Raw genomic sequence first — 14,588 nt, forward strand, 5'->3', positions numbered from 1 at the left:
TACCATGGATGATAGTTTCAACGAGCAATTAAACATTAATTAGCATATGGTACTTATAAACGAATAAGATTGATATTCGGATCTGTTACCATGGATGATAGCTTCAACGAACAATTAAACAAGATTTAGCATATGAAACTTATAAACGAATAAGATGGATATCCGGATCTGTTACCATGGATGATCAATGTTCAGAATGTAAACAGGAAAATGAATCATTTTCACCTATCAGCAAGGGTATCAGGGGTATAAAAACTATAGAATAATGTTTGGTATACAATTAATATACATACATACATACATACATACATACATACATACATACATACATACATACATGAGAGAAAAGCGAATGTTTAATTTATATCCAGGTTTAGCCCGTCAGTTAAATGGGAGGAGAACTTATTGGGTGGCCGGTGGCGGTGGGGGTGGCGCCGGTTACATGGTTCGATTAGTGCGCCAGTTGCTGGCTGCTATTCTAGGGCCATCCCTGTTTTAATCTTGTTAATTTTACATACGTGGGCTTTTTTGTTGTGCTTGATTATCTAACAAATCTCTAGTGTAGCTGTCTGAATGACTCCCAAATCCGTTAACAAAATTGACAGCACAGTTACCTACGTATCAATCTATGTGTCTGTACAAAGGTCTATCATTATTTGCGAGGCTATGTTTGATAATTATTTTTAATTCGAGTTTCATTTTACAGTTCCAGGCAACGCTTGACAAATATGCCGAGAATAAGGATGAACACCGAAAATTAATGGCTGAGGACATTTTCTTTCTGCCTAAGGTATTGTACGGTACATAGTGATTTAGATTGCACAAGAAATAGGTAATGTATGTATGTATGTATGTATGTATGTATGAATGTATCGACTAATATATTTCTCAACGAAATTAATGGGAAATTAAAGAAGAGTTCAAAACAAGATGTCTGTAGCAAAGTAGCATTATCTCAGTTCTTATCAATTATCTCTTTTTCCTTATATATGCACACTGTACAAGTGTCACCAACCTCTAAGCACCGTCCCAGGAGTTGAATCCCAATTCAAAAGCCTTTTGCCCATCTTTCGTCCACTCCAAACATATCCCAAAATTTATCTCTATCTTCAATGGTGTGCAAGAAGTATCCCGATATAACCAACACTCGCACACACATCTAAACTATCAGAATAACAATGTACCCATCTTGTCTTCAATACGTTTTGGATAATGACACATTTTTTAAAACGAAGTTTTAGAGTTGACAGATAATATTTTCAGAAGTAGTATTCATATAATAAGTGCTGACCCAGCCACAAAGAAATATTAGTATTCCTCGAGGAAGTGCTGATCCAGCCACAAAGCAACATTCGTATTTATCGAGGAAGTACTGACCCAGCCACAAAGCAACAGTCGTATTTATCGAGGAAGTACTGACCCAGCCACAAAGCAACAGTATTATTTATCTAGGAAGTGCTGACCCAACCACAAAGCAACAGTAGTATTTATCGAGGAAGTGCTGACCCAACCACAAAGCAACAGTAGTATTCCTCGAGCAAGTGCCGACACAGCCACAAAGCAACAGTAGTATTTATCTAGGAAGTGCTGACCCAACCACAAAGCAACAGTAATATTTCTCGAGGAAGTGCTGACCCAATCACAAAGCAACAGTAGTATTTATCTAGGAAGTGCTGACCCAACCACAAAGGAACAGTAGTATTTATCTAGGAAGTGGTGACCCAGCCACAAAGCAACAGTCGTATTTATCGAGGAAGTGCTGGCCCAGCTACAAAGCAACAGTAGTATTTATCTAGGAAGTGCTGACCCAACCACAAAGTATCAGTAGTATTCCTCGAGGAAGTGCTGACCCAACCACAAAGCAACAGTAGCATTCATCTAGCAAGTGCTGACCCAGCCACAAAGCAAAAGTAGTATTCATCGAGTAAGTGCTGGCCCAGCCACAAAGCAACAGTCGTTTTCGAACACTAACGCCCTACTATCCATAACCACGAGACAGAAATACATTTATGAACTTCAAGGACACTATCAAATATTTGCTTGATTTATAAAAAACAAACCAACGTAACGCACACACGTACGGACACACACACACACACACACACACACACACACATACAAGCACTTCCTGTTGTATGCATCATAACTACGCCCACCACAATATTTCCGTTTTGAAATAAGTGGTTATAACCCTTACTATATACAATATGGCTTTCCTGCATGGAAATGAGTTGCAATAACACCCGTCGCTTTTGTAATTGACACACTCCTCAGGTTTTAAGCCGCAAGCTAGATAAAATGATAAACATTTTCCACCAATTCTGGGGTATAACTTACTTGGTAAAAATGTAAAATTATTGAATTCTACCGCTTGGTGGTTGTGGGTTGATATATAGCACGTCATTATTTCATGAAAAGTTACACACAATATTATATTATTAAGCTGGAATAATAGAGGTTATTATTAGTCATAGTATAGATGTACAGTAATTAACTTAATGTGAGGTCACTTTTAAAGTTCTTTTTATAGCAGTTGAAGATATATAAATGTGAAAATAAATATTAGAATTAAATGATGGTGAAAAACATGCTACTCCACAGTAGGGCTTTGTAGAACATTCAGCGCTAATTTATTAAATGCTTATCAACGTCGACATACTTTCGGAGCGGAAACATTTGAATACTGGAGAAAGATGCCTGCTAAAAATGAATCAAATCTTGATAAGTGATCAAACAACACGAAGAACTTACTTAATTCTATACGATTGCAAAGGACAAACATAATAAGAACTCTCTATTGTTTTTTTTTATTATGCCACTTGATTTTAAAATTAAAGGTTTGTAAATTTATTTCCTACAAATGTAGACTGTAACTGTTCTCTTGTACAATTTATGCATGCGGTGGAATCCTTTGTTTTGTATTTTCACGCATCGGTACATTTTGCTTACTGTCTTTTTCACATCTGATATGGCGGACGTTACCTCTACGTACCTAGCGAGTGATATCAGTGCAATAGGAGTAGTGAATAGGGGTACCCTAAGGACAATAGGGCTTACCATTAAAAACAGGGTCCCGGCACTCTGGGGACTATGTAAATTTAACATGGGGAATATTGTCGCGGCACTCTAGGGACGATGAGAATTTAACATGGGAATAGAGTTTGGGCCTGTCTAGGGACAATGGGAATTGAACATGGGAATAGAGTTTGGGCCTGTCTAGGGACAAGGGAAATTGAACATGGGAATAGAGTTTGGGCCTATCTAGAGACAAGGGGAAATGGAACAGGGTCGGGACCCTATTTTAATAAGGCCTTTGGTTTTTTCTTCTTCTTCTAATTTCTTATATTTCTCCACCAGCTTCTTATTTTCTGTCCTACACTTTTTCTATTCTTTTCTTTCTTTTCTTCCTCCTTTTACTTCTTTTTCTCGTCTTTCTGCTTCTCTTACTCTTCTTTCTTCCTCTTCTCATTTTCTACTTCCTTTTCAATTTTTTCGTTCCATGCTCTCATCCTTATCCTTTCCTCTACATCCTCCTTCTCCTCCTTTATTTCTTTCAACAGATCACTTATAATTTCCTTTAGTTTTCTTATATTGTTGATCTCCATTTTCACTCGATGGGTACTAAAGGAATAGTGATCCTTGTTTAGGTTAACTAACATTTGCTCCATCATGCCCAAATTGTCCAGTACGTCTTGCAATTTTTTCATTTTATCAAGGTGGTTCGAAGCCATCTTCTTTTTTATTCTTTGTAGAATGGTGCGAACGACGAACGTTGTGGGTTCTTATACGAAAAGTGCGGACGTGAAGGAAAACATCCCCTAATACCCGAATCTTATATTACCTACATCATCACTTAAAACGCGCGGAAGTGAAGGAAAACATCCCCTAAGACAAAACTTGTAATACCTAGATCATGACCAAACAACGCGCGGACGTGAAGGAAAACATCTCCTACTTTTCTCTTCTCATATTATCTACTATTCACATACGCAAAGCAGCAATAAACAAACCCAAAATCTACCATCCACACACGCAAAGCATTAAAATCAAATCCCAATAATCTACTATCCACACTAACCTATGCTAGCGCTTATAAACACACAAACACATACACTTACAGTAGTAAAAAAGAGTCAGTGTTTATATTCACACTACTCTACATACACACATTGCCAAATAGATTACTATATCTTTTCCAGAGTATTGGGTAGCCCTGAAAAGGGTTGTTTGTTTTGAACTCAAGGACACCTGGTTAATGGTTGAACCTCCCCGGTCTGGCACCGCAAACGCATCTCCTACTCCAATCTCCTTTCACTCGTTTTGCTGGGAGTGCAGAGGAGGAATGAGTGGCTTCAGAATCCCAATCTTCTGTCTCTGGGATTCTGAAATTTCCTTGTTGTGTCTGTAGTACAGCCGTTCCTCTCCCATTTTCCTCCTCTTCTTTTTTTCTTCTCTCCACCTCTTCTTTTTTCTTCTCTCCTCCTCTTCTTTTTTTCTTCTCTCCTCCTCTTTCATCCTTCCTTCTTCCACTATAACCTCTGCGGCCAGCTCATTCAGTATGAGCCTGGCATATTCCAGGTGCACATGAACTTCTAACAGTTTCGCTAGCCTTCTGCTCATTCTCTAGTGTTGATCAATCAACAAGGGTAGCTAGACTGCCGAGCGATTTTCAATTTATAGTTAAAGCGCGGACGTGAAGGAAAACATCCCCTAACACAAAATTTAAATTACCTAGATCATGACCAAACAACGCGCGGACCTAAAAGAAACACTTACTCACTTTTTTATACTACACATCACTATTATAAAACATGTTGACAAGTCACTTAAACAAAATACTTATACACACACACATACACACACTTTCTAAGCAAGAAAAATAATTTATGTGCTTATACACGCACTTCTATTTTTTAACTTATTATAGGCAATCGATTGTTATTTCTTTTCTAGAGATTGGGGTAGCCCTGAAAAGGGCTGTTTTATTGTGTGCGAAGTTGAAGCTAGGGCGATCGTTAATATTCTAAGAATGCGACGTCCTCTGACGATAGGCTTTCTGACGATAGGTCTGCTTCTTCGGAAAGAGAAGAAGAACTCTTTGGTATCGATACGACAATCGACAAAGCCTCTGTTTGGTTCAGGTTGCTGCTGCTGTTGCTGCTCTCTCTGCTGTTTCTGAAGTCTGTACTTCTCTGTCCATTCTTCTTTCTCCCTGTTAATTTCTTTTCTGAAGAGTTCTTCTAGAAGGTCTTCAGTGACTTTTAACATTCTCACATTCTCTATCTCTTCTGGCTTCAGTATCAGACTGTGTCTGACCCTATGCAAATTGACGTAGGCTTCGTTTAGCTTAGCTAGTCTGGAGCACATCTTCGTAGGAGGATGAGTCGACAATGGATGGTTAGACTGGAGACAAAGCGCGGACGTGAAGGAAAACATCCCTACACGGTTTTCGAGTCGGAACGTTTAATGAGTGTCATGAGAGAGATAGAGAGAAGTTAAAGAGCATGAATCAAGATTCCTATAGCCAAAGAAAAGACAAAGGCATTTTCTCTTCAAAACACAACATTTTTATTCAAAATCACTTAACACTAACAAACAACCATAACATTTTTGACAATAATCCAACAATATAACATGAAACATTTTTTTTTTCAAATACCCAAACATTTGTTTTCAACTAACACATTATTTTGGACAGGGTTGAGAACGTTGTGAATGAAATTGTGATTTCCACTGTTGGAAGTCATTAGGCCATGATGGACACTACGTTTACTAGCTTGAGACAAAAGATAAGCATACTGGTCACAAAACCATCGATCTACTTTCACATCGTTTCTAGAAGAAGAACGAGGATCAAAATGAGTCACTAAATGTTCTAAGGAATAGCCCAGGCTGCGATGATGCAGAAAATACACACAATATTGTCCACACACCAAGGAATCTGTGCCTTGTAATTTCACATTATTGAATCGGGTGGTCTGAGCATTTCTTCTCATAAAGTCAATGATATCGTCTTCCAAAGGAGACAATCCATAGGAATCGAAATATTCCACATATCCTTCTTGAGGAAAGTAGACGGCTACCCACTGGGTTCCTGGGAGATGACTGTGTTGATCACATAAGCTTGATGGTCTTGAGGTTTGCGATGAGGGAGTTCATCTTTAGCACAGACGACAGGATTCCAAGAAGCAGTGTACGAACTGTGGTTCAAAAGGTAATAAAGTTCCCAGGTATACATTTATTTGTGTGGTTTTTTTCTTCACAGGTAATGATAAGTCATCAATTCGATCCTGACTTTTTGCTTGAAAATGTCTGACAAGTAAAAAGCGTTTTGCTCCGACTTCTTACTCTGGTCCAAGAGAGATTCGATGCGACGGCACTCCAGAGACGTTAATGGAGGAGAAGAATGTTTATCCAAGCCTTTATACCACTCATTCAACACAAATTCTATTTCGATGTGACCCCAAGCTTTGTCCAGATATTCGTCCAATTTTTCTTCTTGACTCTACATCATACATTTATCGTGTTGAATTTGACTGGGATGATCGTTGTGACATCCATAGCACTCTTCCTTGATCAATTCTTTCTTTATATCTGCCAGGACTGTAGCAAAACAGGAGACTAAATGGGCTTCTTGTTCTGGCCATCTTGACTTCATCACGATAACTTCTTCGTCTTGGGATTCTTCTTCTTCCACAGTTTCCTCACATTCCATCTCCAAAGTTTCTCCACTAGGTAAAGAGGGATAACAGTCTTCCATGGCTTCTAATAATCTAGAATGACTTCTCTTAAACTGTTGATTTCAATGGTATTGTCAAATTCTGCATACAGAATGACGCTCGCTGTGTTATCTGCAGGTATTGCATTCGCAAACTGAAGTTCCACACGAATCTGACCAGATTTTATAGGTAGGAAATGTCCCTCGTCACTGCCTTGGTCTGGAGTGAAATCAAAAGCCCACAAAACGTAGCCTCCTGCATAATCCTCGTAGGATATACCGTGACTCGTGTTGGTTCCTAACTGTCCCGTGGCTTCGTATAGGGACAAGTACGATCTCAAGTAATTGTTCTGGGTAAAGTTAGGCTCAAAGGGTCGGGTACACAGTGTCTTGCCATCGCGAGTGACTTCGATCTTGGCTATGTTGTAATGATGAAACAGGAAAGGATTTTCATGGTAGGCTCCTTTGAAGGCTGAATTCTTGACGATACCAACGATCAAACGTTTGGGTAACTGCCCTTGGAAGAGATGATCTTCGATCATGGATCGTTGTCCAGCAGGAATAGTGAACGCTTTCACTTCCACACGACGTATCGGATACTTGGCGGTCGTTCTGCTCAACGTCTGACTGATGTTGTTACCCACTTTAGGTAACACTTCCACGCGTCGTACGTAGAGCCTGGCTTCTTCGATTTTGGTTTTGTAAGTGGAATTTTCTGCAGCCATCAAATGGAAGGCGACATTGTTACCATTCAGTCTCAGACGGATATCCACACCGTTTAGCAAATACTTCTCTTGTAACCACATGTCTAGATGCAAGCGATCCATCAGTTCTAAACTACGACTTAGTGCAATTTTCGTTCGTCGTTCTACAAATCCCGTTGAATTTGTAGCATCCCCAGCAACTGTAATGCTGTTGAACTTAGTCGCTTTGTCAGGTTTCCATACCACGCAAGCATCCAGATGAGTGTTTTTCAAGAGATTTTCCAGGTACGCTCGGTAAGGGTAAGTATCCATGCTGCTGCTGACCAGTTTGTTATTCAAGTACAAGTCCACTTCGCTGAACAAGGAATGCATGAAATTATTGACGGGAGCTAATACATCATCGCTGTCTATGGGTCCGTTGTTCGCTTCGGTTACTTTGACTTTCAAGAATAGGTAACTGCTATTCAGATCGATGTAATCTTCGGGTTGTCCTTTGATTTCAAACTCGATTGGAGCGGAATCCGTCAAAGAGGAGACGGGATGAAATTCCACCCATTGGGATTCTTGCATCGTCATCATAGTGGGTGGCATGGCAAACAGATCCAGTTCCGACTTGGGACAAGCGCAAGACTCTCGGTACATCATTTTTTCTCTTTCTCAATAATCGAAAACGTCTAAGTCTCGGACGGTTCTTCTTTTCTTAGTCATTCTAGCTTTAGAAGTGTGAAGTCTGGTGAAAGGGTGTTTTCTTCGTCGTCTCGTTCTGCCTTGTCCTTGCTGTGGCATCAGGAAAGTAGTAATGCCTGGCTCGTTAGCGTGCAGGGCATTTATAGGTGTTTCTCGTCGACCCAAAAGATCTTTACCCGTTTGCAGCAAGACATTTTTGCCTGCTCTCATGAAAGCTTCTTTGGGGTTTTGTTTGTCGATGATGATATTTTGAAGAAATTCTTTGCCTTGCTTCAGTGCGGCATCTTTCAAGACGTGCAATCCGCGTGTCACCATCGGTTTCAACGGTTTCAACACCGGAGCCACCGAACGAAAGGCCGATTTTAACATATCTCCTAAACCGTGTCCTCGCTGTCGAGCAACCCCTCGGTACACTGGATACATGACTTACGAATCGTGAGAGAACTGTTTTCGAAAATGGAGTTTCACCGTGACTTTCCCTTTGGTGAATGGAATATTTTGTCCCACATCTCCTTTTATAGCAATGTTGACCGTGTCCAAATAAGACTTGCTGTCTGGCAAATAGTGAGGATGTACAAATTCGCGGTGAACGGGATAAGTGTTTCCACCTTCCTCGTCAGCGACTGTGGCAGAATCCACTTTGAAAGGAATGACACGCAGTAACGGTACGGAGGTGTGTCCCACCACGTTGTACTCCACCACATCGGAGTACACAAACATCAAATTCAGTCCTTGGTTCAGTTCTACCGGGGCACGAAAATACTTGGCAAAAGTATCGTTGTCAGAAATGACTTGTAATTCGCCTTTATCTTGTTCTAATTTCTTCTTCATCTCCATGTCCCCGCCCAACATGGCAAACAATTCAGGTCAAAATAAGAAAGACATGATTTTACCCCCCTCGAGAAATTTCATCAGGAAGCAACGAGCTGTTTTGTGGTACTCCAGGGTGACACTTTTTCTGACACTCTCCAAAGCTTTCAGAAACACGACATTAAACCTGGAAGCTATGGTGTTGATCAAATGTTGACCACTAAAATAATAGCCTGGGGGAATGATGAAGTGATAGTCGGTCCACTTTTGATTTTTTGTGTTAGGGGTGTTCTTGTTATACTTGACATGGGTATCCAAGTACTGTTGCATTTGCTCATCATGAACTTCCACCGTAAAACAAATTTGACTAGGAAGGACATTGAGAACTTGGGTCGGGTGTATGATTTCCACTAAAGCCACTTCCCAATGGGCTTCATGATCTAATTGGATGGCCTGAGGTAATTTGGCCGTGTAACAGCACAACGTGTTTTTGGGAAACACCTCCATGGAACTGTCACTGGGTAAGGTTAAGTAAAATTGGTTTTGGTGACTCATAATCCGAGGGTTTACTGGACGTCAGAGGCGTGTCTCCGCCCAAAATAGGGTTGTTGTTGTTGTTGTTGTTGGAGTGGAGACTGGCACTGGCACTGGACACAAGGTTCCCGTTGCTCCCGTTCGAGGAGAATTTCAGGGAGGGATTAGGAAGCAGGTAACCGATGCAAATGCTTAATAAAATGGTCCACAATTGTTTGTCTCCTTTTTGCAAACTCAAATTGGCGATGGCTGCCACGATGACACAATACACCACGAAGATTTGGCAGAAAAAGACGATTTGCGTTTTAGGCACACGTTCTCCACACCACACCCACAAGGGTTGTTTTTGTAAATCTTGCAGAGAAGAACTGGGTGAAGGAGTGTTAGCAGTAGTAGCTGCGTCTGTGCAAAAGGGCATGATGGTCACTTCTTTTTATAGTCGATGACTTGCGAAGCGTTGATCCAAGAATCAAAACTGGGTGGATATCCTTTCCAACGTACTTTGACTTCTTTGACACGTCGTTTGCCCACTTTACGAGTTCTGCGTTCGAGAATGCTTTCGATGTCGTACACGTCGTCTTCTTTTTTGGTGACACGTTGTAATTCGGGCAAATGAAACGTTCCTTTGAGCACTTCTCCGTTCATGTCTTCCAATTTATAGACGGCAGGATGACGACCATGCACTCGTCCAGTGACACGAAACAATTCGGTCGTCCAGTTAGGTAAGTAACCTTTGTCGAAAGTGCGTTTGGTTTTGCCAATGCGCACCCAAGCTCCTACGGCCAACACTCTACTTTTCTTGGGGACAGCTCTCGTCGGGGACGTACCAAACAGGCGCTCAGACACCAGCACTTCGTTGTCGGGAGTCACTTCTTGCGGGGCACGTTTAATGCTTCGATGGTAAGATTGGTTGTACGCTTGCACCAGGAGCGGTAAGATGTCGATGTACTTCAGAGTGTGGTGATGCGTAAAATATTTCCACATGCGTTCTTTCAAAGTGCGTTGAAAACGTTCCACGATGTTTGCTTTGGTTTCAGGATTCTCGGTGGTAAAAAAATGAATGTCACGTTTCTTTAATTCTTTCTGGAAAGCTTGGTTCAGAAATTCGGTGTCTTTGTCCGTTTGCCATCGAAGAGGGTGACGACCGCTTTGTTTCAACACTCGTTGCAGGGCTCGCACTAACTCGCTGCTCGATTTGGAAGTCAAGGGCAAATTTCGAAAAGACGTCGATGAGACAAAACAAATATTTGTAGCCGCGATTGTAGCTGTCCAAATGAGAGACATCAGCTAAATCGGCTTGCCATTGATGATCGATACCTTCCACTCGGGTGCGACTTCTGGAAAACTTGCGTCGAATGGGTTTGTGTAAAGTGTAGTTAGCTTATTCTTGTAACCATCGTTGCACTTGAGGTAAACGGAAACTTTTCAGTCGCGTTTTGGCAGCACGATACCATTTTTGAACTCCTGCTTAACCTGCAGGATGGAAGGGATCGTAGTAAATGCTGGCTAACACCTTCTCCATTTTTTGTTTGTTTCTTAATAAGGTACCCACTTTTCGAGGATGCTACTTTGGGTGGGACGAAAGGATGGCTTGGAAACTGATTTACGTGTTCGATGTGCTACGGGAGTAGAAGTCGAAGGTAGTGGTGATCGAGGTGGCAATGGAATGGCTTTGGTCTTCTTTTCTTTTTTCACTTCTGGTTTCCCTTCTTTCTTTTTCACTTCTGTCAAAGGAGGAGTGGACATCATCTTTTTAACCCAAGCTTACATTTCTTCTCGTTGGGGTGTGGTGGACGGGGTCAATAATGATGCTGCAATCTTACTAGAAAAGGGAGCTGCTGACGGTGTTTGAAACACTTCTCGTATCTCTTCTTGCTCAGGCCTTCGTGGGTTAGCGTCTCTGGTGACCCCTGGGGATGGTAGTACTGGTGGTGATGGTGTGGGGGACGGGCTTTTCATCAAGGTCTTAAAATCTTTCAGAGTGGGAAGAGCTGTTTCGTCTGAGGCTTTCTTGTGAAATAGTTGCAGTCGTTGCAAGAGTTGACAGTACTTTTGCGATTTTTCTGTTTCGGACAAATCTTGGCGATCCATCAAGGCTTGCAATTCGTGTTGTAACTGGGACATCTCAGTCAAATTGGGATTGGGAGGTAAATGCGAGGTGCGTTGTTCTTGCCAATGATGGTATTCCATCCATCGTTTGTAAGGCACTAAAGCTAGTTTTCGTCCTTCCATGGGATGTCAGGGGTGGATTCTGAGATCTTTGGACTCCAGAGGGCCTTTTAATCTTGCTCCCACCAGTCCTCCCAACATGGTTCCCAAGACTCCTTTCAGCAACGGGCCTAACAAGAGGGGTAAAATTCCTCCACGTTGAACCAACATCTTCTTTTGACGAAGGGGGATTTTCTTTTGAACCATTTGGCGAAGAACGTCACGATGTTTGCCTAAACATTGTTTCTGGTGTTTGGACAAAGGGATCGTGCCTTTCAATACGTTCAAACAACATTCGCCGATTGAATGAGTTTTTTCGCAGGGGTAGAGAAGCTTTGGACAGGACTGATAACATGTCCCCATGTTTGACTAAACGTGGAGGCAGTCCTTTCCTTTTCTTTTCTTGGAGGCAGTCCTTTTCTTTTCTTGGGATTTAGAAGAGGAATGTTTTCTGGAGGGTGACATTTTTGCTTGTGGGTTCTGCGACATTCACCAAACAGACACTAACTTCGACGACTTAACACACGCCCTTTTATCTTTTTTTGGGGACTATCGCTTTGTCATAAAGGTGACAATGTTTTTTCCAAAATCGCCAAGGAATCCTCCCCTTTAATGACGCCTCTTTTTCTTGAAACGACTGTGTCTTTTCTTAGGGTAACGTCGATGCTTGGCTAAGCGTTTTGTCGGATGACGAGTCTGCCTTCGTCTCTTTCTTTTTTGACTTCTTGGAGGTGACATCTTTTGGGAGTTCACTGATACCCCTACTTGGTCGTAGGCCTTTTTTATACTGGAACGCGTCGCCACTGATTGTCTTTACGGCGTATCAACTTGAGGACAGGCATGACACGTCGTGTAGTTCTTGCTTGCACAAATCCAGTAAACTTTGTAACATGCCAGATCTCTCTTGGACTTTGATTTTGGGAGAAGGTACTTTGTGAGCCGCAGCCACTGCCGCTAAACTGGAAAGTCCTGCCACTGGGGAAGTTCTTGGGGTCATCAACGGAGAAGTTCTTGGTGTGATCAACGTCTCCAAGTACTTTTCAGTTCTTGGTGTCATCAACGTAGAAGTGACTGAACCTGAGGCTACCGGAGACGCAGTCACTGATGTGGCAGGTCTTGGTTTGCTAGAGTAAGGTTGTGTCCTGGCCGAAGTGCCTCTCTTACGACTAGTTTTCTGTGGGCTTTTTTTTTTCTGGGGAGTTTTTCTCTGCTTCTTTTTCTGGGGGCTTTTCTTTTCCGGGGTGGTGACTGGTAAGAGGAGGGTTCCGCCACTGGAGAAGTTCTTGGAGACCCGTGTCTCCTTGGGGACCTGGTCTTGCCACCGTGGCTCTTTTTCTTCTTCTTGGATTTTGGTTTGACTTCTTTTTTCTTGGGGAGAACTTTGGGAGTATTACGATCCCATCTTAAGAGAGAGCGAATGATGACCCCTCCTAGAGTACCGCTCCCTCCAGGTTTCAAAATGATTTGTTTTTTTGTCTGAGTGTCGATGCGGGGATGGGACAGTAGGGTCAAAGCGACTTTGTTTCGATCAAAAAAGCGTTTGGTTTTGATGAGGAATCTGAATGATCCCTTGCAGTAATTGACATGCTGTCACCGTGTACCATCGTAAGACTTCTTTGAGACTAGCTTCTAAGACACGAGCCCGTATTTGTGGATTTTTTTCTCGACTGATGCCATACAAGGCACGAATCAATTTGACGGGAAGACGCGACTGAAGGGATGTCATGTTCAAACTGTGTGAGACAGAAGAAAAGTGTCTGAAAAGAAGTTTTTATAGATTTTTTTTGAGCGAAATTAAGTCGAGGACGGAGACGTGTACAGGACTGGCCATCCGTCTTGGCACCAGTGGTGAAACAATTGGGTACGAAATCGCAAATCATCGGGGGTCGTAGGTTTCAAATCTACGAGTAAATGGGCGTGTGGAGTTTGAGTGGCATCGTCGTACGCCTGAATCAGCCAAGGCGTTCCTAACTGTTTGGCTGAGACTTGCACTTGCGATTTATCTCGAAGGCTTTTAAACATGACCACGTAATGCGCATTGAGACTGATGGTGCGATGGACTTTACCTTGTTGAAACAAATTTTGAGTGATGTAAACGACACTGGCATTACGATGATGCCCTTTGCGCGTGAACCAAAGTTTAATTTCTTCTTCGTCTTCTCCTAACATGTCGTCGAAAATGACCAAATGGGTTTGACGGGAGTCAGAGACGATTCCGTCGTCTTCTTTAGGAATGCCTTCCACAAACACGATGGAATCGCCTTGACTTTCTCGCAAGAGACTGTAAGCCGATTGCTATTCTTTGTAACACCACACGATGCGTTGGGGTGGACGATAGATCAAATGATGTTTATGTTCAATCAAACGTTTGACAAATTCGGTTTTGCCTGAACCGCTAGGTCCAGCAATGAGCATCTTAAAGGGATGGCGAAGATACAAAGCCTCATAACTGGCACGATCTAAGTGTTCGTCGATGACTTTGACAGTACAGGAAGAGGGAGCAGAGACAGCAGAAGTAATCATAGTGTTAGGAATGTCACTTGTGACACGAAAACAGACAAGAGAAGAGTTTATATACTTTTTCAGGACACGTTTATTGAATGTTTTAAACATGAACACGAAAGACAAAAATACATAAAAGCCAAAGGCTTAAGTACAACGATAAAAGGCAGATCAAAATCATCAACGTGGAATAAAAACAAGTGTCTGTACAACATGTTTTGGGTAATGTTCTGACCAGTTCTATAGGGGTAAGGTCACAGAAGTGTCCTCCCGAAAGGGTCTTTCAGGCATGTCCAGGACAGTCCTGTCCTGGCTGACGGGTACTTCTGGCACTGTCACTAACACAGGTTGAAAAGTAATTTTTTTCTTTGGATGTTGTAAGGAAGGATCACAACTCTCGTGCATACTGGGCCACTTCTTGGGTC

General features: G+C 42.0%; 1 protein-coding gene across 1 annotated transcript in view; it reads left to right on the plus strand.

Annotated features, from left to right (window-relative positions):
- Positions 1–14,588, plus strand: part of LOC149780602 (uncharacterized) — a 54,297-nt gene that overhangs the window by 16,967 nt on the left and 22,742 nt on the right. Inside the window, exon 5 of the mRNA XM_089937724.1 lies at positions 707–790. Within this exon, the coding sequence (XP_089793850.1) occupies positions 707–790 (84 nt within the window). The remainder of the gene's footprint in view (positions 1–706; positions 791–14,588) is intronic.

The sequence above is a fragment of the Sinohyriopsis cumingii genome, chromosome 16, assembly GCF_028554795.1.
Source record: "Sinohyriopsis cumingii isolate HCF-2022 chromosome 16, ASM2855479v2, whole genome shotgun sequence".
Classification (NCBI taxonomy): domain Eukaryota; kingdom Metazoa; phylum Mollusca; class Bivalvia; order Unionida; family Unionidae; genus Sinohyriopsis; species Sinohyriopsis cumingii.